Source organism: Calypte anna, chromosome 7, assembly GCF_003957555.1.
Source record: "Calypte anna isolate BGI_N300 chromosome 7, bCalAnn1_v1.p, whole genome shotgun sequence".
NCBI classification, from domain to species: Eukaryota; Metazoa; Chordata; class Aves; order Apodiformes; family Trochilidae; genus Calypte; species Calypte anna.
The window spans coordinates 14,897,225-14,921,454 of NC_044253.1; the positions used below are offsets into that span (position 1 = coordinate 14,897,225).

The 24,230-nt window shown below is 49.5% G+C and overlaps 1 protein-coding gene across 1 annotated transcript in view; it reads right to left on the bottom strand.

Moving 5' to 3' along the window:
• MARCHF4 (membrane associated ring-CH-type finger 4) overlaps positions 1–24,230 on the bottom strand; it is a 106,935-nt gene that overhangs the window by 23,508 nt on the left and 59,197 nt on the right. The window contains exon 2 of the mRNA XM_030454520.1: positions 14,187–14,342. Coding sequence (XP_030310380.1) covers positions 14,187–14,342 — 156 coding nt within the window. The remainder of the gene's footprint in view (positions 1–14,186; positions 14,343–24,230) is intronic.

Below are 24,230 nucleotides of genomic sequence, written 5' to 3' on the forward strand. Positions count from 1 at the left end.
TAAACAAAGGAGGTTCAACCTCCTGCAGGTACAGAGGATTCAGAGGAATTGAAAATACTTAGCCTGGATTCAGCCCAAATTCAGTGTCCCTGGCATACCCCTAGCACCTTGCCCATTTGTCAAACACATGATGGGACAGCGGGGTCACCTGTCAAGCCTTGCCCCATCATTCTGTAGGACAAGAATGGAGTTCAGCTGCTGGGACCCTCTTTAATGCCTGGGCCAGACAGGAGTTACCAGTGTTTTTTGGGTGGTAAGGAGGACACTGAACTCTGAATGAAGGGCAGTAAGGACAACAGGCAACTTGTGCTAGTACAGGGATGCATGGCATTGCTACCAGTCCAATGACCAAAACCCTGAACCAAATTCACTCCCCTGCAAAATGCTGCCTTCGGAGAGGCACAGGCAAGAGCTTCAGCCTGAGGCAGAGGTCTGTGGTTGCAAGTGGAGGGAGACTGACTGGCTTGGCTCAGTGGTGAGCTGGAGTGTCTGCCTCTGACAGCCCTGCTTCTTGGTTTATGTTCTGCAAGGGCAGACAGCCCTCAAATCGTATGTCACGGATGTGCAGCATCAGTGTGGTGGGTGGTACCATTTCATAGCTGGCCACAGAGTAGATGGCCATAAAGATGCTGAACACATGAGAACCTGTTCCTCACTGAGGCAGGACTCTGCTCATCCAACCCTAGGCCCCTTCCTGCCATCCTCTCCAGCTGGTGACCCAGAAAAAGGCAAACACTAGGGACACTCAGTCTGAGCTCACTCCCACTCTGCCATAGCCTGACCTGTTCCACACCTCCACCAAATCCAGCCAGTTGAGGCAGTGAACTTCCCCCCTCTAAGGGCTGAGCTCCTCTCCTCTCCTCTCCTCTCCTCTCCTCTCCTCTCCTCTCCTCTCCTCTCCTCTCCTCTCCTCTCCTCTCCTCTCCTCTCCTCTCCTCTCCTCTCCTCTCCTCTCCTCTCCTTTCCTCTTTCCTCTCCTTGCCTTGCCTCGCCTCTCCTCTCCCTCACCTCACCTCTGCTTTGCCTCTCCTCACTTCTCCCTCTCCCTCTCCTCTCCTCACCTCACCCTTGCCTCGCCTCTCCTCTCTCTTGCCTCTCCTCACCTCTGCCTCGCCTCGCCTGTCCTCTCTCTCACCTTGCGTCGCCTCTGCCTTGCCTTGCCTCTCCCCTCCCTCACCTTGCCTCTCCTCTCCCTCGCCCCTCCTCTTCTCACCTCATCCTTGTCTCACCTCTGCCTCTCCTCTCCTCTCCCTCGCATCGCCTCTCCTCACCTTGCCTCGCCTCACCTCTGCCTTGCCTCTGCATCGCCTCTCCTCTCCCTTGCCTTGCCTCGGCCTCACCTCTTCTCTCTTTGCCTCACCTCTCCCTTGTCTCGCCTCTGCCTCTCCTCTCCTCTCCTCTCCTCTCCTCTCCTCTCCTCTCCTCTCCTCTCCTCTCCTCTCCCTCGCCTCACCTCTGCTTTGCCTCTCCTCACTTCTCCCTCTCCTCTCCTCTCCTCTCCTCTCCTCTCCTCTCCTCTCCTCACCTCTCCTCACCTCGCCCTTGCCTTGCCTCTCCTCTCTCTCGCCTCTCCTCACCTCTCCCTCGCCTCTCCTCTCTCTCGTCTCTCCTCACCTCTCCCTCGCCTCGCCTCGGCCTCACCTCTTCTCTCTTTGCCTCGCCTCTCCCTCTTCTCACCTCTGCCTCTCCTCTCCTCTCCTCTCCTCTCCTCTCCTCTCCTCTCCTCTCCTCTCCTCTTTCCTCTCCTCGCCTTGCCTCACCTCTCCTCTCCCTCGCCTCACCTCTGCTTTGCCTCTCCTCACTTCTCCCTCTCCCTCTCTTCTCCTCACCTCGCCCTTGCCTCGCCTCTCCTCTCTCTCGCCTCTCCTCACCTCTGCCTCGCCTCGCCTGTCCTCTCCCTCACCTTTCCTCTCCTCTCCTCTCCTCTCCTCTCCCTCACCCCTCCTCTTCTCACCTCACCCTTGTCTCACCTCTGCCTCTGCCTCTCCTCTCCCTCGCATCGCCTCTCCTCACCTCGCCTCGCCTCACCTCTCCCTTGCCTCTGCCTTTCCTCTCCTCCCCTCCCCTCCCCTCGCCTCTCCTCGTCTCTCCTTGCCTCGCCACTGCCTCAGCTCTGCCTTGCCTCTGCATCGCCTTTCCTCTCCCTCGCCTCAGCCTCACCTCTTCTCTCTTTGCCTCGCCTCTCCCTCGTCTCGCCTCTGCCTCTCCTCTCCTCTATCTCGCCTCACCTAACCTCGCCTCTGCCTCCCCTCGCCCTCGCTTCGCCTCTGCGTTGCCTCTGCCTCGCCTCACCTCCCCTCGCCTGGCCTCGCCACTCCTCTCCCTCACCTCGCCTCGTCTCTGCCTTGCCTCTGCCTCCCCTCGCCCTCGCTTCGCCTCTGCGTTGCCTCTGCCTCGCCTCACCTCCCCTCGCCTGGCCTTGCCACTCCTCTCCCTCACCTCGCCTCGTCTCTGCCTTGCCTCTGCCTCCCCTCTCCTCTCCTCGCCTCTCCTCTCCCTCTCCTCTCCTCTCCTCTCCTCTCCTCTCCTCTCCTCTCCTCTCCTCTCCTCTCCTCTCCTCTCCTCTCCTCTCCTCTCCTCTCCTCTCCTCTCCTCTCCTCTCCTCTCCTCTCCCTCGCCCTGCCTCGCCTCTCCTGCTGGTGGTCTCAGTCGAGGCCAATCAGCTGATAAGGGGGCAGCACCCAGCTCTTCCAAGAGGGATATAAATGGCTGTGAGGAGTGCCAGCAACCTGGAATGCAGCAAACAGGAGCAGGCAAACAGGAACGTGACATGGCAGTTAGCGAGGCAGTTCATGCAGGCAGGGCAAGCAGGAGGGGCACAGCCACCTCCCACCTCTCTTGAAGGAGCAATAGTTTCCAAAAAAAGGAAAAGCTGTTGCTGTTAAGACGAAGGGTGTGTCCATACAGACGGAACCCCTTAAGAGGGACACCAAGATGGATGTAGCTGTTCAGGCCTCTGGCTGCGTAGTGTTTGAGCCTGGTGTTAGCACCAGAGGACAGTGTGAGTGGGGTCTGTGTGCAATGCGAGCAGGTGAATAATTTGCTATGCCTGGTGGCAGAGCTCAAGGAACAGGTAGAGAGACTAAGAAGTATTAGGGACAGTGAAAGGTAATTGACTGGTGGGGTCGCACCCTTTCTAACCCAAAAGAAGTCCAGAAGGAGACGGTGAAGCCCTGCCCCTCCTGCCATCAGGCAGTTGGAGCAAACCAGGTGGATGGGACGGAATGGAAACAGGTCCCTCATTGGAGAGGCAAAAGAATCCCCTCCCAACCCCCACTATCCCCTCAGGTGCCCTTAGAGAACAGAGATGAGGCCCTGGACTCAGAGAATCAGGCAGGGGACAGACAAGAGGAAGATCTGTCTGGAAGGTCTCCTGTTCGCCCCCCGTCTACCAGACGGGTTACAACTACAGCTACAAAGAAAAAAAGAAGGGTAGTTGTAGTTGGTGACTCCCTTCTGAGGGGAACTGAGGGCCCTGTATGTCGACTGGACCCAACCCACAGGGAGGACTGCTGCCTTCCTGGGGTCCAGGTGAGGGATATTAGTAGGAGACTCCTCTGATTCGGCCCTCTGATTATTATCCACCGTTGGTAGTCCAGGTTGGCAGTGATGACATTAATAGAAGAAATACCAAGACAATTAAAAAGGACTTCAAGGCGCTGCGTCGATTTGTTGATGGGACAGGAGCACAGTCGGTGTTCGCCTCAGTTCCTGTAGTAGCAGAGATGAATGAGGAGAGGAGTAGAAAAATCTGTCTTATCAATAGGTGGCTAAGGGATTGGTGCCACCAGTGGAACTTTGGGTTTTTGACCATGGGCGAAATTTCATCATACCTAGTCTCTTCAAACCAGATGGGCTTCATCTATCCAGCAAGGGCAAAAGCACTCTAGCCCATAAGTTGGTGGGGTTGATAAGGAGGGCTTTAAACTAGGTTTGAAGGGGACTGGGGTTGAAACCAGGCTCTCCAGAAAGGAGCCCAAGGGTGGACAGCCCAAGTTAAGAGCCAAACCAGCAGCCCAGCTGAAGTGCATGTACACCAATGCATGCAGCATGGGCAACAAACAAGAGGAGCTGGAAGCCATTGTGCAGCAGGAAAGCTGTGATGTAATCGCTATCACAGAAACGTGGTGGGATGACTCCCATGACTGGAGTGCTGCCATGGGTGGCTACAGGCTCTTCAAAAGGGACAGACAGGGTAGGAGAGGTGGAGGGGTAGCTCTATATGTTAGGGAGTCTCTTGACTCTGTAGAAGTTGAAGTCAATAACAATAAGGTTGAGTACCTGTGGATCAGAATCAGGGGGAAGGCCAACAAGGCTGATATCCTGGTGGGAGTCTGTTACAGATCACCCAATCAGGATGATGAGGGAGGGTGATGAATTATTCTACAAGCAGCTGGCGGATGTTTCAAAATCGTCAGCCCTTGTTCTCGTGGGTGACATTAACCTGCCGGACATCTGCTGGGATCTCCACAAAGCAGAGAGGAGGCAGTTTAGGAAATTCATAGTGTGTATAGAGGATAATTTCCTGCTCCAGCTGGTAAATGAGCTTACCAGGGATGGAACCCCGCTAGACCTCCTGTTCACAGAGAGGGGCTGGTGGGAGATGTGGTGGTCGGTGGACATCTGGGACACAGTTATCATGAAATAATGGAGTTTTCAATAGTTTTCAATAGATGCAAGGAGGGCCATCAATAAAACCTCTACATTGGACTTCCAGAGGGCAGATTTTTGCCTATTCAGAAGACTATTTCAGAGTGTACCCTGGGAAACAGCCCTTTAAAACAAAGGGGTCCAGGAGGGATGGATGTACTTCAAGAAGGAAGTTTTGAAAGCACAGGATCGGGCTGTCATGGTGTGCCGAAAGGCGAGCTGGCGGGGAAGACGACTGGTCTGGCTGAACAGGGAGATTTTGAAAGAAATTAGGGTAAAGAAGAGAGCCTACCGATTATGGGGAAAAGGGCTAACTACTCAGGAATAATTTAGGAATATAGTTAGGTTGTGTAGAAAGAAAATTAGAGAGACAAAGGCACAACTTGAACTGAATCTCACCACCTCTGTGAAGAATGTCACACCAATCCACAAAAAGGGCTGGAAAGAGGCCGTGGGGAACTACAGCCCCATCAGACTGACCTCAGTGCCTGGCAAGGTTATGGAGCAGATCATCCTCAGTGCAATCACACAGCACCTACAGGATGGACAAGATATTAGACCCAGCCAGCACGGGTTTAGGAAGGGCAGGTCCTGTCTGACCAACCTGATCTCCTTTTATGATCAGGTGACCCGCCTGGTGGATGAGGGGAAGGCTGTGGATGTGGTCTACCTGGACTTCAGCAAGGCCTTCCACACTGTCTCCCACAGCATACTCCTGAAAAAGCTGTCAGCCCACAGCTTGGACAGGGGCACTCTGCGCTGTATTAGGAACTGGCTGGAGGGCCGGGCCCAGAGAGTGGTGCTGAATGGTGCTTCATCCAGTTGGTGGCCAGTCACTAGTGGTGTCTCCCAGGGATCAGTGTTGGGCCCAGTTCTGTTTAATATCTTTACTGATGATTTAGATGAGGGGATTGAGTCCATCATCAGCAAATTTGCAGACGACACCAAGCTGGGGGGGAGTGTGGATCAGCTGGAAGGCAGGAGGGCTCTGCAGAGGGACCTGGACAGACTGGAGAGTTGGGCTGATTCCAATGGGATGAGGTTCAACAAGGCCAAGTGCCGGGTCCTGCACTTTGGCCACAACAACCCCATGCAGCGCTACAGGCTGGGGACAGAGTGGCTGGAGAGCAGCCAGGCAGAAAGGGACCTGGGAGTCTGGATTGACAAGAAGCTGAGCATGAGCCAGCAGTGTGCCCAGGTAGCCAAGAAGGCCAATGGCATCCTGGCCTGTATCAGGAACAGCGTCGCCAGCAGGTCCAGGGAAGTGATTCTTCCCCTGTACTAAGCGCTGGTGAGGCCACACCTTGAATACTGTGTCCAGTTCTGGGCCCCTCAGTTCAGGAAGGAGACTGAGGTCCTGGAGCAGGTCCAAAGGAGGGCAACTAGGCTGGTGAAGAGACTCAAGCACAAGTCCTGTGAGGTGAGGCTGAGGGAACTGGGGCTCAGGGGAGACCTCATCACTCTCTACAACTACCTGAAAGGAGGTTGTAGCCAGGTGGGGGTTGATCGCTTTTCCCAGGCAACTCTCAGCAAGACAAGAGGGCATGGTATCAAGTTGTGCCAGGGGAGGTTTAGGTTAGATATTAGAAAGAATTTCTTTACAGAGAGGATGATCAGACATTGGAATGGGCCGCCCAGGGAAGTAGTGGATTCTCCATCCCTAGAGATATTTAAAAAGAGACTGGATGTGGCACTTAGTGCCATGGTCTTGTAACTGCAGTGGTGGTGGATCAAGGGTTGGACTTGATCATCTCAGAAGTCCCTTCCAACCCAGCCAATTCTATGATGCCTTGCGTCTGCCTCGCCTCTGCCTAGCCTCGCCTCCCCTCGTGTCTCCTTGCCTTGCCCTCGCCTTGACTCTGCCTCTCCTCTCCTCTCCCTCGCCTCACCTCTGCCTTGCCTCTCCTCACATCTCCCTCTCCTCTCTTCGCCTTGCCCTTGCCTCGCCTCTCCTCACCTCTGCCTCGCCTCGCCTGTCCTCTCCCTCACCTCGCCTCACCTCACCTCACCTCTGCCTCGCCTCTCCCTCTCCTCTCCTCTCCACTCCTCACCTCTCCTTCTCCTCTCCTCTCCTCTCCTCTCCTCTCCTCTCCTCTCACCTCACCCTTGCCTCGCCTCTCCCTCGCCTCTCTTCACCTCTGCCTCGCCTGTCCTCTCCCTCACCTTGCCTCGCCTCACCTCTGCCTTGCCTCTCCCCTCCCTCGCCTTGCCTCTCCTCTGCCTCTCTTCTCCTCTTCCTCGCCCCTCCTCTCCTCACCTCACCCTTGTCTCACCTCTGCCTCGCCTCTGCCTCTCCTCTCCTCTCCCTCGCATTGCCTCTCCTCACCTCGCCTCGCCTCACCTCTGCCTTGCCTCCACCTCACCTCGCCTCCCCTCGCCTCACCTCGCCTCGCCCTCTCCTCTCCTCTCCTCTCCTCTCCTCTCCTCTCCTCTCCTCTCCTCTCCCTCTCCTTGCCTGGCCTCTGCCTCGCCTCTCCTCTCCCTCGCCTCGTCTCTGCCTTGCCTCTCCCTCTCCTCTCCTCTCCTCTCCTCTCCTCTCCTCTCCTCTCCTCTCCTCTCCTCTCCTCTCCTCTCCTCTCCTCTCCTCTCCTCTCCTCTCCTCTCCTCTCCTCTCCTCTCCTCTCCTCTCCTCTCCTCTCGCCTCACTTCTCCTCGCCTCACCTCTCCTTGCCTCTGCCTTGCCTTTCCTCGCCTCACCTCTGCCTTGCCTCACCTCTGCCTCGCCTCTGCCTCATTTCTGCCTCACCTCTCCTCTCCTCACCTCTGCATCGCCTCTCCTCTCCCTCACCTCGCCTCTGCCTCACCTCTCCCTCTCCTCACCTCTCGTCTCGCTTCTCCTCGCCTCTGCCTCACCTCTGCCTCGCCTCCTCTGCCTCTGCCTTGCCTCTGCCTCACCGCCCCTGCCTCACCTCCACCTCGTGCCTCTGCCTCGCCTCTCCTCTCATGGGACAGTGCATAGGCCACCACAGAGCTGAAGTGGAGTGACAGACCTCTGAGCACCATTACCCCCAAATTTGGGTTGTGAGGGTGGGATCAGCAGGTGTGCTGCTCTTCTGTGAGCTCTTCAGTTTCATCTCCAACAGTACCATAATCAGATACAGGATAAAGCCACAACTGAAGCCATCAGCTTAGACCTCCATGGGTAGAGGCACACACTGAGGAAAAGCCGGGTAAGTGTGTGGAGTTGAACTTTCACTCCTGCAGCTTTGCCCAGACCTCATCTGCCCTTCCATCAAGTGGTCAATGCCACAGGGACAGGAGTGCAGGGTTCATGGTGTGCAGCCTGGTGCTGTGTGTGAAGGTTTTGCTGCAAGTCCCTCACACTGACCCGTGTGTGCCTGTGCCAGCCAAATCATTCTGCATCATTTCTGTCTTGAGGAGGAGGTAATGGACTGGTTCCTCACCATCTGTCTGGCACACTGCAAGGCCTGTGGTGGCAACAGGTCCTTCCAAGGTAGCTATTAAAGACAGAAAAAGAAGAAAGAGCTGTTGTCTACAACTAGGAGCCACGCAGAACTACCACCAGTACACTTGAGTGCAAGCTTCAAACCCTGTTCCCTTTGGCTGGGAACAGAGAGGCTGAGGCACAGGCAGGGATGCTGCCAGGCACTGCTCAGCTGGCAGCAGCTGCTAGGGAATTTTTGCTGTGTGATAATGAAGAGGTTGGAGTCCATCAGCCATGCCCGGGGGTAGGAGACTCTCCCCAGGCATCTGGCACTAAGTGACAGTGACACACCCAGCAGCAGTCCTGACACTGTTCAGGAGGTGGCACTGGGGTGTGATTACCCTCTGGCAAGGAGGTAAATGGGTCAGAGCTGAACACTGGAGAAAATAACCAGCTTGAAGAAGAATTTAATATTTTCCAGTAGGAAAAAAAAAAAAGAAAAGAAAAAAAGAGTAAGAAATAAATGTTGTATCTGCTCTCTGGCAACCCTGAGAACTGCAATTTAACATCCCACATCTAGCCTGAGCCACCAATAACTGTAGTCATCATTTTTCATCTTTTAATTCCATTTTGCACAGAGAGAAAAAAAGGGGTGAGACCAAGGATAAAACATGCTACCCAGTGAGAGCACAAATAGGAGGGTTCAAAAGCTGTTCAGGGATAGACTTCAGCTGCAGGAGCTGGGCCCTGCACTGGTGGCCTTGGGAACCTCTATCAGTCACAGCACTTGCTTTTTGGATTTCATAACACCTCTTAGAAAATCATCCATTTTCCTAATCCCTCTCCACCATTATTATGGCCAGCAGACCAGGGATTTGGTGGGTGACCACATTGTCCTTGGGTCACTGCTAGAACTGCAAATAAAGTTCTCAGCAACACTGCAGAGTCTCTTTACTGGCACACCTGAGAGCCCCAAAGCTCTTTGTCTGCCTGGCTGCAGACACAACCCTCTGCCTCCACATCTCCAGCTCAAAAGTTCAAGCTCTATCAAGGTCACAGTTTCAAGCAATCCCACCTTGCGGAACAGACCTAAACCCAGGCCCTCAGCTGATAATGACTGCTGAGTCCCAAGTAGCTGCTGAGCACTCAAATGCATCTTTAACAACCAGCAGCTCACCCAGGTTGCCAATCAGGAATGTGACCTATAGTTAGGTAGAAAGCTCTTCAGATTGTTCTACCAGCACTGAACAGGGCAGAACCAAGGACTTGGTTGTACCAGAAAGCTTTAAAGGCTCCTGTGGGATAACAGGAGCAGCTTTGGGATGTTTGGGCTTATCATGGCTTCAGAACATTACCAAGCAGCTGTCTGCAATGGCTTCCACCTGAGCTGGGAAAAGGGCTCCATCCCTATGGTAGGCAATGTCCTCATTCACTTAGGAGCTGTCTGTGTGTCCTCTGCTACTGTCCCCCTTGGACAACTGCTTTGGTAAACCACCCACATGTAAACATGCACAATACCATGCTCTCTTGGGCATGCTTCCCCCAGGTACCCCCATATTTCCCAAATCAGAAAGCTCTGAGACCCAGATGCCTCAGAAAGGGTTTCTTAGGAGCCTGGGTCTAACATTTGTAGTGGCCTTAGCCAGGGACTGGTGCTGCCAGTCCTGTCACGCTTGTTCTCTTACACTGTTTTATAACCTACCTGTTGTACTTGAGACAAACCTGTGCTTCTGCTCAGAAGTTTGTGAGTAAACACCCTCACTACCAATGTAATACAGCTAAATAATGATACCACAATAGTATTTAAGGCCTGATCTGTATTACCCTTCTTTTGGTGCCACAAGCCTCCAAAGGTTGCCAAGAACCAACGTGAGCAGATCCAAAGCAGATATTTGCATGCAGAAGATAACTGTGTCTTGCTGCAGCAGCTTGTGAAGACATGCTTGCAGAAAAAGCCTTCCTACACTCCTCTGAGAGCTCTCCCATGCCTGCCTCAGGCAGTTCAGTTTATTTTTATTGCTGTATGTGACATGTCCCCTTAGTATGTATCATTAACATCCTGAACTGTGAGAGTCAGCGATTTCATTTTCTGATCCAGGATCACAAGCAAGCAGAGTTTTTTCCTAGAAAGATGGAGTGGACCATTCCCAGCACTGCTTAGGTCTGGGTCTCCCTTCTCTGCTGTCCTGAGGCCCTGATCATCCTCCTCAATTATCTTTTGGAGGATGGATGTTATTTTTATTAATTCACTAATCAGAGCTATGCCACTACTGTGGCAGCTTCCCTGCTGTACATTTACAGATGCTGTGGCTTATTCAGATACTGGGAATGCAGCAGGGAGGAAGGAGAGTCCAGTAGGGTTGTGCAACAGAAACATGCAGTGATGAAACCCCCTCTCCTCCATGTGCCAGAGCATCTGCTAAGACTGAGGCTGCCATATGGGTATCCTAGAAAGTCCTCATTACAAGGCACAGACCATGAATTCTCCCTTGCTGTGACTGCACCCATTGCCTACAGGCTGCAGCTGGAGCTCAGTGGGGCCTAGCCAAGACTCCTACCCAACACACAACAGCAAGTTAGAACAAGCAGGAGACTCCAGTGAACTTGTCCCAAGATTTTTCAGTTGGGAACTCAGGTGGAACACTCTGGGACCTTGGCCACTTTTCTTGCAGATTTGGGAATCCTAATGAAGAGGTCATACAAACAAACACCCATCAGCTTTCAACAGAGCATCACCACAGTCAACGCAGAGACAGAGGAGACCCAGGACTGGATTCCATCTCCAGTACTGCATAAATGAAGATCTCTGGAGGTGAGACAACACACAAGACACAAATTGTCAGTGATAACAACTGTAAAGTAGAGTTTAACTCCCTGACACAGCAGATGTAGTTCTGGGAAGATTGTTTCAAATGCATCTTGTATTTGCATCAGAGTGAATGTGGCTCAGAAGCAACTACAAAGGAGCTGTACAGATGGGAACCACTGCAGTGTCCCATGACTCCATCATGTATCAGCACCAGAGTGCCTCCTATGGTATCATTACCTGGAGACTTCAGGGTATTATTTAAGTCATGGCTTCTGCATAAATATTGCAGTGGGGAGGAGCATTTAAAGCCTCCATGCCCATGACTCCTGTCAGTCATTGGCAGACTGGAAAGCGGGATGGTTGGATAGATAGATGGATGGATGGATGGATGGACAGAAAAAAGCTCTGGATCTCCTGGTTGCTCACATTTGATGGGATATTTTAGATCATTTGCTGTCTAACTGCTGGTTAGCAAGACACTTGACATGTTGTCCAACAACTTTAATCCCCCAGTCTTAGAAGGTTTGCAGCTTTAAGACCCTTTCTCTTAAATGCCTGCAAACGAGGGATGGAGTCAGGGTGGGGAGGACGGAGGAAGAGTTAATTTACAAAGATTCATTCTGCCAAAATATCAGACTGAAGGTTTTTCTCTGGTGTGAGACATCACAACAGCCTGGAGGCTGGAAAGAGTCGGTGTTAATTATGCATGAACCATGTTCCCCTGGCTGTAACTTCTCTGCCCACACCATGAGTCTGCACACACATCTGTCCCATACTATTGCTAGGTGGTCCAAAAAATGTGCAGCAGATGTCAAAATGGGTGGATAAACATGCAGATCCTGAGGCACATGTGGGTGTTGGGTATGCTTCTCTGGTAATACCAATTAGACATGCTTCAAGGAGCCCAGGGTCTGCCAGTTGCCTGGGTTTGGCTTTCCAGTGGTCTGTCACACAAGAGGACACAGGGATAGTCATAAGAGATGGGGGGGCACGTTGTTGGTTAAAATCTAACCAGGCTCAGGGCATCACCCATTTGACAAGGTTTGTGTGGTCCTTGCCTATATGGCCCGGAATAAACAAACAGTTATGATTTCCTATATAATTTGCCCTCCAAAACCTCTGCTTCAGAAATTCAGAGCTTTCTACTAAGAATAAAGCTGGGCAGAAGTGCCAGCAGACCCTGCGAGAAAGGCCAGGGACTATTGCTTTACCTAGAAACATGCTGTATGTCCAGGTGGTTCCTGCTCTCCATGTGTGGGGTGAAGACTGAGCAGAATTATGCTCTTCCAACCTGCACATGATGTGGCAGGTTGACAAGGCATAAAGTGCCAGGGTATTGCAGCCCCTGGGTCCTCTTTGCTGACCTTTCCCAGTATCAGAGGATGGTGAGAGCCACTGAGGAATGAGGAAAATCCCAGAGGTGTGCTGGCAGGATGAGGGGGCCTGAGACCTTAGTCCTCGTAGGAAGTCTATGACTGGCACACCAGCCACTTCCCACAGGATTTCACATTTGCCAGAGTAGCAACTACTTCTGTCAGAAGTGCCTTTGTGCTGGCACCAGACAGAGCTTGAACTCCACAAACACCACACTTATTCCAGATCAAGTGGCTTTTCACTCCATTTCCTTCTTCCCACCCTCCAAATCTCCCAGAGCTTCTGTGAGAAGTGCTGTGAAGTCTCCAAGCCTGGGATCTGCATGGTCTCCTGGGACCCTGATCCTGGAGCTGAGATGTTGAACTTAATTGCTCCTGCCACCCAGTTTCTGTGTTGGTGGCAAAGCCCAGCAGATCACACCACATTCTGGCAAGGGAGCCCAAAAAGAGCAATCCTCTGTGTAGGCTTTTGAATGCATGTGTGTGAGAGTGGAGCTTGTCCCTGAATCGCTCAAATAAATTTTAGCCAAGGAGCAGAAGGAAAGTCACTGACCCATTGCCCTAAGACACCTGAAGGTGAGGAACATGTGGAGATCATTAAAGACAGTGCTAGTTACATGCACGCTCATAGCTTTGCACCCACAAATCTTCAGTGCTGCTCAGCACTGCAGCCCCAATCTCAGATGTGGGAAGCAGCAAGCAGGGCATTCATGGACCAGCTTTCCAGAAATAAACAAATGCTGCTTTGTCCACATCTCCCATCCTGTGTTTCAATCTGCTCTGAGTTACTAGAGCCAAGAAATTAAAACATCCTGGATCTAGGGCTTGGGATGAAGCTACTGACCTCTCCAGCCCACAGCACATGGAAAACTGAATCAGAAGCTGTAGGGACTTGCAGACAGCAGGCAGTCTTTTCCCTTGCCCCCTGCAAAAATTTCCCCTGATGCTCTGCTAATTTCACTGCTTCTTTTAAATCTTGAGTCCTAAAAGGCTGTCCCTGTTTCTTCACTGTTGTTAGTGAACTCAGGCCTGGAAAAAGACACAGTGGCTGAAGCTTGGAGAAGAGAGCAGGACTTAGCATTTCCCCTCAGCCCCATACAACTGGGCACCATCACTAGCAAAGCCCTTGCCTCCTGTTAGAGAGCAGAGAGACAGCAGAGAATCCAAAGCCCTCCAGGTTCTCGACAGACCGACATCTTTACAGACATTGCCCTGATCTCTAAACCCCAGCACACTGCCATAATGTCCCTCCAGCCCAGATGATGCTAATTAAGCAGTAGTGCCTGCATGTGCTTCAAGATGCCCAAGGCACTCATGGTGCTCAGTAAAGACATGCACCAATTAATCCACCTTCAGGTGTTGCCCCCACAAAAAAAATCAATCGTTATTAAGAATATCTTATCCCATTGTAAACAGCCACACAGTTTTACCCATTCTGAATCTTGATTTTTAAATTACCAGCCTGTATCAGGGCTTATTACATACACCATACTGCTTTTGACCTTGGAAGAGAAAGGTGGGTCTTCTGTTGCCTTTCATAGCCATGCACATCACGACATCCTTTACCTGTTTTGTGTGGATATACAAATGTCCACGAGAATCAGTGCTGAAGAGCATCATAACCGAAACTCCTTGTGCCATACCAGGATGTATTCAATCACGGGGCACCAGTAAAGTGAAAAGGGTGCCACAATCAGAGAGGAGAGCCATACCCACTTCCTCCATCCCTCATGCCAACACAGAGGAGGCCCAGCAGGAGATCAGGGTTTATGGCACAAATCTAGACACACCGGGTCTCAAGATACTCACAGACCTCTTCAGACTACCCCCGACCACCCTTTCTAAGCATCTCAGATGTACAGATCCCTGCATGCAGGGAAGGAAAATCCACACAGGTAATCCGCTTCCTCCCAGAAACAAAAATAGGAATGAGAATAAATAGACTTTGAAATGTCTCTAGTACCTTTACCTGCAGAGGGTTCTTTGTGCTTATGGCAATGACATGATACTTGTAGTAACACAGCTCACAGCTCCAGCAGCCTCTCTCGCTAATCCATTTGATCAGACATGGCTGGTGTGTGCACTTCACCGATCCGTCGCATCGACACGGGCTCAGCAACTCCCCCTGAAAAAGAGAGACAGCATCAGACAGGTCCCACTGTTTGCTTTGATGCTCCTTGGAGAGCAAGTCCAGGGTGGGGCCACAAAGATGATTAGAGGGCTGGAGCACCTCTCCAGTGAAGACAGGTTGAGAGTTGGGGTTGCTCAGTAAGGAGAGGAGAAGGCTTTAGGGAGACCTTACAGTGGCCTTCCAGTACCTGAAGGGGCTAGAAGAAAAATGGTATTTTTTACCATAGTGTGTAGCAACAGGATGAGGTGGAACCATTTTAAGATGAAGAGGATAAATTTAGATTAGATATTACGAAGACACTCTTCACTATGAGGGTGATGAGACACTGGAACACGTTTTCCATAAAAGTTGTGGGTATTCCACCCCTGGAAGTGCTCAAGGAGAGACTGGATGAGACAGATGGACAGGACAGTGGAAGGTGTCCCTGTCCATGCAGGGACGTTGCAACTAGAGGGTCTTTAAAGCCCCTTCCAACACAAACCAGTCTGTGCTTCTATGCTTCCACTCCTCCCACAGGGGCTGAGCACAGCATGTCATAGCAGAAACCCCATTATCTCCCCATTCACTCTTTGCTCATTTTTACCTGGTTTGGCTTAGGTAATTGTGCTGCCTACATTTATTTTCCCTCTAATAATTCTCAGCTGATTTGAAAAAAGTTTGACCAGGATGTAACGGTCTCAAATATTCAAATACTACATTTTTTTGTGTGTAAAGAGACAGCTGGGTAGAAAGACGCTTAATACCACTGCTGAAGGAAAAGCCAGATGAGCACAGCTTTTACTAGATACTAGAGCACAAGTGGGCATGGCTCTGCTGGCAACCAGATGCCACTGCTGCACTGCTCAGGTTTCTGGCTCTCTGCTACCTATTTTAGAAAGTGAGAGTGGTGGTGGGAATAGCTGTGAGACAACCTCGGCTGCAGGCTAAAGGTGGCTTCCTCAGTCCCAGCTGGGCAGGAGGGGGAACACATACTGGTGGTCCTTGGAATTCTGTGCAGGCTTCTGACATCCATGGAGGTGCCCTGGGACGGAGCCCAGGACCATGTGGCACCTCCCAGGACTTGGCAGTCAGCAGGGGTTTGCAGCACTAGACACACGTGTCTCCTTCCAGCACTACCAGACTAAGGGGGATGAACCTGACCATAGGTGGCATGCTTTGGGTCCAGGTCTTTGTGTATCCATAGCCCAGTAGAGAAAACATCCTCAAATGTCCTGTGACCCCTCCCATCTTCCCCAGACAGTCTGTCCCAGAAGTGAGTCATATTGATGGACAGGCTGCAGGGATGGCTTTTTCCACCCCTGAAGCAAACAAGATGGGAGAATAAATTGTGTTCTGGCTTGTGACACACAGACATTTATGAGTGGTGGCTGAATCACTGAATCTCCTGGCTCGCTCCTTTGTTTCTGGTGTAGCTTTCAATAGGGGTATCCAGGAAACCCCAATATTATTCTAATCCATCTGCTACCATCCTGTTCACCATAGAACTAAATTCCCCTCTGCACACGCACAACTTCTGGAGAACATTTTACAGTCATTTGCCATTGTTTGTTTAAGGAAGAACAAAGATGTTGCATTTTACTCCCCACCATTTATTGTTTAAAAGCCACAGTATAGACCCAAGCAGTGTATTTATCTGTGCTCCAAGATATAAAAGGTTTTAAAGGCAGAATGAGTGTATTTATGGGACGGGGAAGACTGGCATCGTACTTTCAGTGTGGGAAGAGGATATTTCATCTTATATCCCCAGATCACCCCTATCATTACCCCTGATGGTGCACCAGGATAACAGAGCCTGGCATCTGATACCATGAAAGGTATCTGTCCCAGCTGCCTTGGGTTGGGAAATCAGATCACAGAATCATTGAATCATAGAATCATTAAGGCTGGAAAAGACCTTCAAGATCATCAAGTCCAACTGTAATCCAACTACCACAACTAGTAAACCATATCCTAAAGTGCCACATCTAAATGCATTTTGAACACCTCCAGGGATGGTGACCCCACCACCTCTCTAAGCAGCCTCACCACTCTTTCAGTAAATAAATTTTTCTTAATATCCAATGAAAATCTCCCCTGGCATGACTTGAACCCATTGCCTCTCATCCTATCACTAGTTACTTGGGAGAAGAGACCAACATTGGTCTCTCTACAACCTCCCTTTAGGTAATTGTAGAGAGCAACAAGATCTTCCCTGAACCTTCTCTTCAGACTAAATAACCCCAGTTCCCTCAGTCACTCCTGGTACAACATACCCTCCAAAACCCTCACCAACCGCATAGCTCTTCTCTGGACATGCTCCAGGACCTCAATGTCTTTTTTATACAGTGGTGCCCAGAACTGAACACAGTACTCAAGCTGTGGCCTCACCAGGGCTGAGTACAGGGGCATGATCACTCCCCTGTGCCTGATGGACATACTAGTTTTGATACAGGCCAGGATATCATTGGCCTTCTTGGCCACCTGGGCACATTCCTGGCTCATGTTCAGCTGCCATCCACCAGTACTCCCAGATCCTTCTCTGCCAGGCTGCTTTCCTGCCACTCCTTCCCAAGCCTGTAGCATTGCTTGGGGTTATTGCCACCAAAGTGCAGGACCCAGCACTTTGTCTTGTTAAGCCTCATACCACTGGCTTCAGCCCAGTGATCCAACCTGTACAGATCTCTCTTCAGTGCCTTCCTACCTTTGAACAGATCAACACTCCTGCTCAGTTTAGTGTAATTTGTAAACTTACTGAGGGTGCAGTTGACCCCCTAATCCAAATTGTTGATAAAAATATTAAATAGAACTGGCCCAAATACCAAGCCCTAACTAACAGATCCTACTCTTGCAGGACCCCACTTACCTGGTAGGAAATTGTCTTAGCTTTCAGGGTACCGTGTCAGGTCTCAGGACCTGAAGAACGCAGCACCACCCTGGAAAAAGTGACTACTCTTTAAAAGAAAACTGATGCAAACATGTTAATGATTTCATTTGCTTCAGCTAGGTGGCCTAAAAATGTCATCCTCTATAAAATGTTAGGAAAACTGTAAATAACTGTTTATGTTACAAAACCAGACTCAGCTCTAGCTGTCACTGGTTTTCACTGCACCTTGGGATGCAAAGGGAGAGGGGGAGCAAGGAGGGTTGTAGGATCCAGGGAACTTTTTCACCTGGCAAGGTGCAACAAGACAAGCCAGGAGAAGGGAAGTAGGTTTGGGGCTACTGGGGTTTGGCTGTGTAGGTTTGTGCCCCTTACTGGGACTGGGGTGGGACAGTGCAAGGGTGATAAGGAACCTGCATGGGCACACAGTGCCAGCCTGGATGTGACAAGGGAGGGAGAAGCACGGAGCAGCAGTCTTTGCACTAGGGTGGCTCTTGACACAGCAGAGGGGTGTAACAGGTACAGGTTTGGCAGGCAGGGCAGCAGGGGAGCTGTGCCTCCCATTCTATACTCCTTATTTCAGTCTCTGGTGCTCTATTTTCTCAGCAGCTTCACACCTCAGAACATAAGTGTGATCCCACGACCAAGCAGGTAAGGCAGAAACCTCCCAGCTCTATGGCATCCCTGTCTTTCCACCTCACTGCACCCCAGGGTCTTCTGCAGGGCTCAAAAGGGTGAGTGAGGGACCTGGGCTTTGTCTAAGCAGCAGCTGGAGGCATTGGTGATGAGGCATAAGGAAAAGGGCAGAAAGGAGCAGAAACTAAGAGCAACAACCCCCAGGAGAAGGCAGAGGAGAAAAGCTGTAGCTGCAGCATGGAGTCAACATTGGCTTCTTGGGATTTCTAATAAATGAGTCTATTAAATTTGAGCTTGTCTTCTCAGAGACAAGAGATGTCCATGGACATCCTACAGTGCCATGGGAACCTGGCTCCGCTTTCCTAATTGGGATGCTCCGACCCAGATGGTCCTGCCAGCTCCTGCAAGAGCTCAGGACCCAACAGTGGAGTTTCTTGATGTTTGCAAATCCAGCAAAAATATGATTTACCACATTTTCTCCAGCTGTGTGAAGTACTATATTCTTGTGTGTGGCACACAGCTATTTTTACATACTGCAAGGCCCAATTCTGTCCAGAGCAGGGATTTGTAAAGCATTGCCACATGCACACACCTGCACATGCACTCCTCTACCAGCAGAAAAAATACACCAGGGGTGTATTAAAGGACTAAATCTTTTGTACAGCAAAGGAGAAGGAATCTCATCTCTGGCTATACAGTGGGCTCAGGAGCAGTCCATTGGCTGTAATACATATGAAGGATTTGCTGTGCAGAGACCTCAGCTAAAAGCTACACGCACACAAAAGCAAGCCCAACATGAAGTGCAGATCACAGCAACTAGGGATGGAAATTAAATCCTTATGCTCATTTCTCTAGAAGACTTGCTCTGCACCACATACTCATCAGTGCTTCAAACAACGGTGTTCCCACCACTTCCCTTTGGAGACTGCCCTCCAAAAACTTTTTGAAGGCTTCTTTTTGTGATGTTCCTTTGTAGAGTTACAACCCATCACTCAGATCAGTTTAAGCAGCATTTCTGCATTATCAGCAGCTAGCAGAGAAATGCTGCATGGCTGCAAGCTTCACCCTCAGCTTGCTCTGTACCACCTTGTTCCCCTAAAGCAACCAGGAGTAAGCTTAGGACTCAGGGCACCTGCCTTTTTTTTCCCTGTTGCTATCCAAGTCTAAATTAGGGTTCATGCAAAAGGTGGAAAAACAGAGCTAACAAAAAGGGAGGGGTAGCTCTGGCTTCAGTCATAAGCCTCTCAACATATGGTTGAAACACTCTTCCCTGTTTTTTGGAACAGTAATAAATTAAGCAATTATTTGTAGTATTCTTCCCTATTTCTGTCTGTGACGGGATCTTGTCTCTAGGAGCAGCAGTGGCAAGGCCAGGCTGAACTGGCTTTACCCTGAGGAGGACAATACTGATGGAGACAAACAGGAATGTGGGACTGCTCCAGCTCTGCCCTCTCCTTATGAATTCCCAAGCTGTGCCTGTTGCAGTATGTCAAAGTGATTAATGATTCTCCAGGCCCTGCTTTTTTAAGCCTATTGGGAAGAGTTCTGAGAAAGGATGGGAAAAAAAATTATTGCCAGCGTGCACTCTTCTGATGCTCAGTATATCTTGGGAGAAAAAAAGGATGCCAGGAGCAGTGTCACCCCTCCTGCCTGCTGCTGTTTCACCCAGCCCTTTCATCTGTCATTTATCATTTCTATGGGAGCCCGTCCACACGTGGCTACCACTGCCGCATCTGCTCACCCACCCACAGGCAGTCATGGGATGTGTTTCCCAGGCTTGTTCTTTTAACTAAAAGCAAATTTGCCCACATGGTTGCCTTTGACCATGGCAGTGCCGGGGATGATAGTGTCATTGGGCCATGACTGGTTTTTGGGTTCTCCCAGGGCTGTTCCCTGGGCTACTCCTGAACACCAGCTCAGGTTGAAGAGCCACATTAGCTACATCCTGCTATTGTGACTATTAAAGCAAACATTTTGAAAACTGGTGCAAGCTGTACAGAAAATGAGAATGGCTGACGGTAATCTTAACACCTGCAGTTTTTCCTCAGCTCTGTGTTTTCCTTTCTTGGTGTACAAAGTAGTTTCAGCTGTTAGCATCACCAGTAGGACCAGTGCCCAAGGCCAGATAAGGATACTGAGAAGAGGATGAAAAAAGTTGTACACATCACAAGGGCAACCATCTTTCTCAGAGTACATGCTGCTCACAAGAGTAGCCACACGCATGGTTCTGCCTGCTAGCATTTATCTGAGTTTGTCTTGTTTGGAAAAGGAAACCAGAAATATTTAATTTCAGGTCTTCAACTGAGTCTCCTAAATACCCTTAAATCTTCACATTGAATTTAAATGGGATGGAAAGTTTCATTATGGTAAATAAATGCCAAATCATTTCTATATTAAGAACATGATTACAGAGGAATTGAAACCAATGTCAAAGAGAATCCCATTGTTACAGAGCTGGTAAACTTCAATAAACAGGTACTCTGTCTTCATACACACTTACAGTAACTGCCCCTCCATGATTTTAAAACTAAAACCAGAAGTTACTATCAACAGCTCAAATGCTTCCCTTGTGTATACGCCTGTGTGTGAGTACTGTGCCAGACAGCAACAGCAAACAAAGGACAAAATAAGTTATGAATTTACATATATATCTATATTGCATGAAAATTCCCCAGAACTGGGGGATGCAGATGCAGTGTGTGGACACAGCATCAAGTGAGCTTACATCTCCTGTGGCATCAGGACAACACAGGATACAATTATGTACTGTTACATACTGATATAATTATGTATTATCTCTGTGGTGAGATGACATCTTCCCAGGCACTCTGCAGAGCTGGGTGCTGACCCCAGTCTCCACCCTGACAGACTTTCTTTGAGGGGGAGTATCTCCTGACTGGCCAGTTGGGATGCCTACAGGTATACCCTAAAGACCTAAAGTTGGGGTACTATTAGGAAAATCTATGCAAATAATTATAAAAAGAAATCACCCTGACTCCTTATGGCTCACTTCCCACTCCTAGGTGCCACCACTACACCAGCCATGCCACCTCTTAGACCAGGACTGCTTCCCTGTTCTGCAGCCTTCTTCTGCAGGAAAACTCATCCCACCACTACCACAAGTGACATGACTTTCTGTATGAGCAGCTGCTGCCCACAGCATTCAGCTGTAATACAGTGAAATTTTAAGTGATCTCTGCTGCTCTCTCCAGCACTCTATGCCTGTCACCACCACTGGGACAGATGGGTCAATGGATGCATAGTTGGACAGATAAAGCCAAAGGTGGCAGCTCAGAATATGGGAATGGGATGGAGAGGGGGAAAGAAAACTCTTTTCTGATTCCTTTTCTGATTCCTGATATCCCCACAAGGTGTTTGGAGACTTTTTGTCATCGCAGAGCTAAAGGACCATCAGCTCACTTTGTCTGCCCATCAGGGCATCATAGAAAGTTTATGAAACCACCACAACAAAGTTGAACCTTTCCTGGAACATGGAATAACAAAGGATATTCAGGAACTACTTATCAATAGCCCAAGGAACAAAGAGCTTACAACATACAGATCATGTTGGATTTATGTGATATTCTCTCTATGGAATGATTTCTACAAGAAAAACAACTTTGCTTGGGTGTTCTACAGCCCACTTAATCCTAATGTCATTGAACATGTTTTTGATTAGCTGATTTAAGTAATTCTTACTAAATGTTGCTCAGTTGCAAGGAATCAAAAGGCAAGCATCTAAAATATCACCTGCTGTGCCTCATCAGGTGTGATAATAGCACCGATTAAGTGAAGAGCCTTCAGTGCATAGAAATCACACTGCTGTGGATGTGGAATCAAAATACCTGAATATCCCTGAGCACTCCAGACTTGACCAGAGTATAGAGTGGAGCAGTCTCAGCATCCCAGAGAAGAAGTCTCCTAGTTTGCAGCTCTTGGCCTTTCATCTGAAGTACGGAGGCCTTAAGCTTCTGGAGATTTACTGTAGACAATGTTAATTTTGTGAGGTAGAATGATCTAGTCTCTTCTAAAGGAGAAATCCACTGCTGTTTCACTGCTGTTCTTCTTAATTAAAAGAAGAAAAGTATTTCAGACAATACTTAGATTTATTCTGAGGGAGATACAAGAGTGAGCTCAGTTTTGCTCCCTAGGATGCTGGGGTAAATCTGATCTGACTCTCTGAAGCCAAAGACATCTTCAGCACAAATCAAGTGCCCTTAAGTTATGGCTTTTTGTTATAAATTTTCAACCAATTAAAGAAGTTCTCCATTAATTTGGGGCAGGGGGGGTGGGGTATAAATGTTTTTTTCTTGTGAAAAGGGCTTAGTCAAATAGAATTCTAAACATACTGCTTCTTTTTCATGGACAAAAAAGATAGCCATTATTCCTTATCATCTCTAAGCCTTGGGGACCTCCACCTTTCTACTTCATCAGATCCATCACTGTGTATTTTAGAAGTTCAATGTATGAAGTTAATGCTTTTAGCATGCAAGTACATACAATGCAATTCTTATCAGAGATGTGCTCATTATTCAGCAAATTGAACTTTGCAGCTACTTTCCTGGGAAACTGTTCATAAAGATACTCAGCTAATGGCCATTTCAGAAAATATTATGCCATCAGCTGCTGAGAAACAGCCATGGAAAATCCACAGAAATGCTGGTTTGACTCTCCAGATGATAGATCCCACTTTTAAAGATAGTGAAACAAACAGAGCCAGAGCAATAGCCCTTTTTCTTTTTCCCCAGGAAAGCTGAAAAAACCCTTCAACATAAGATCTGAGAAAATCTTTATTCTGTAATATTTTCCTCATTTTTCTGCTTTCCTCATGAACAAGAAAATGGCAGTGAGATGCAGCTCTATAGCAGTGAGATGCTCCTTCCAAAAGTGCAACAACGGCTCAAGAGCTGCTTCTTACTGGTACCATCAGCTCATCGGTGCAGAAGAGAGAAAAATGACAGTACAGCAGGATTTGGGGGTTCCTGTTTGCCACAGGACCCACCAGTGACCCTCAGCCAGGACCAAGGGCAGCAGGGTGGAGAACTGAGGTAGCTGTGTGCATGTTCAGTAAGTGGAAGCCAATAATAATGTGCAGGCTGAAACACTTCCAATACTCAAAGGCAGCATTTCCCAGCTGGGAGCAGATGGGGGTTGGCAGGAAGTGCCTGGATGAGGACTTCATACAGTTTTGTTTCCTCCTCCTCCCAGGACAGTCAGGAACAGCAGCTTGGAAACGGAAACCCTCCAAAGTCATTTGTTTCTCCAAAGCTGTTTGTGCCTCCTGCCATGTTGGGTAGCGTGGGGATGGGGGTGAGGGCAGCCTGGTGCAGGGCTGGAAGCAGAGGCAGTGGAGGGGCAGTGAAGTGGGAGACAGTGAAGTGGGAGGCAGGACACAACATACAGGGCTGCCGTGGAAGCTCAGGGTATAAAATAATAAGCTTGGTTTGTTTACTTTTAGCCTCAGTAATGCTGCAGGACTGAGCTGCTTCATTAAGATGTGGTCTGATCCAGTTTCCCTTTCTGCCTCCTGGACTCAAGGAGAAGAATGTGCAATTACAAAGTTCACTCATGTAGAGCCCTTCAATTACCAGCTAACTCTGTTACGGCTTTTCCAAACGTTATGAGACTCGTGCAGTAGGACATGACATCTGAAGCAATTCATTTTTCATCTGACGATTAGCAGAAATTAAAACGGTTCTCAGGACATCCTCATTTATGTGAGATCAAGTTCCTTATTACCACAGAGTGCCTTAGTGGGGAAGGCATTTCCTTTTAAAGTCTTAGGCAAAGCAGCAAGCAGAGATGCTCAACAAAAATATATGAACAAGGAGAATTGAGAATTGAGGCTCTAAGGGTGGTGGAGCTCCAGAGCCCTCTCTTTCAACCCTGCCATAAGGTCACTTAAATGTTTGGTGGAAAATCAAAATGCTGGCTGGCACAAACGTGCACTGGAGGAAGAGGCACCTCCTTTGGAAATGATGCAGTTACAGAGGAAGGCTGAACTGCCTTTACTGGCAGTGACCTAAAAAACAGCCATAAAGAAAGTGTTTTCTCAGCAGGTATCCACTGAGCCAGCCAGTGGTGTGGCAGCCGAGCAGCTGCCTGCAGGACGCACTCGTGCAGCCATGACAGACACCATGCAGGCACCCAAATGGGTCAAAACAACCATGGCCAGTAATACCTCTCCGACAGGATCTGGATGGAGGAGTCTGCAGAGCTGGCAGCTCAGGGTCACACCTGGAACAGTCAGGGGGCTGCAAATTAGATGGGAGAGCCAGTGGGAGAGTAGCAGCCAGAGCATGGGATGAGATAAGGGAGGGGACAAAAGCAGAGAGTCTGAAACCACTTGGCAAGAGTGGCCATGCTGCCTCTTCACTTGCTTTCTA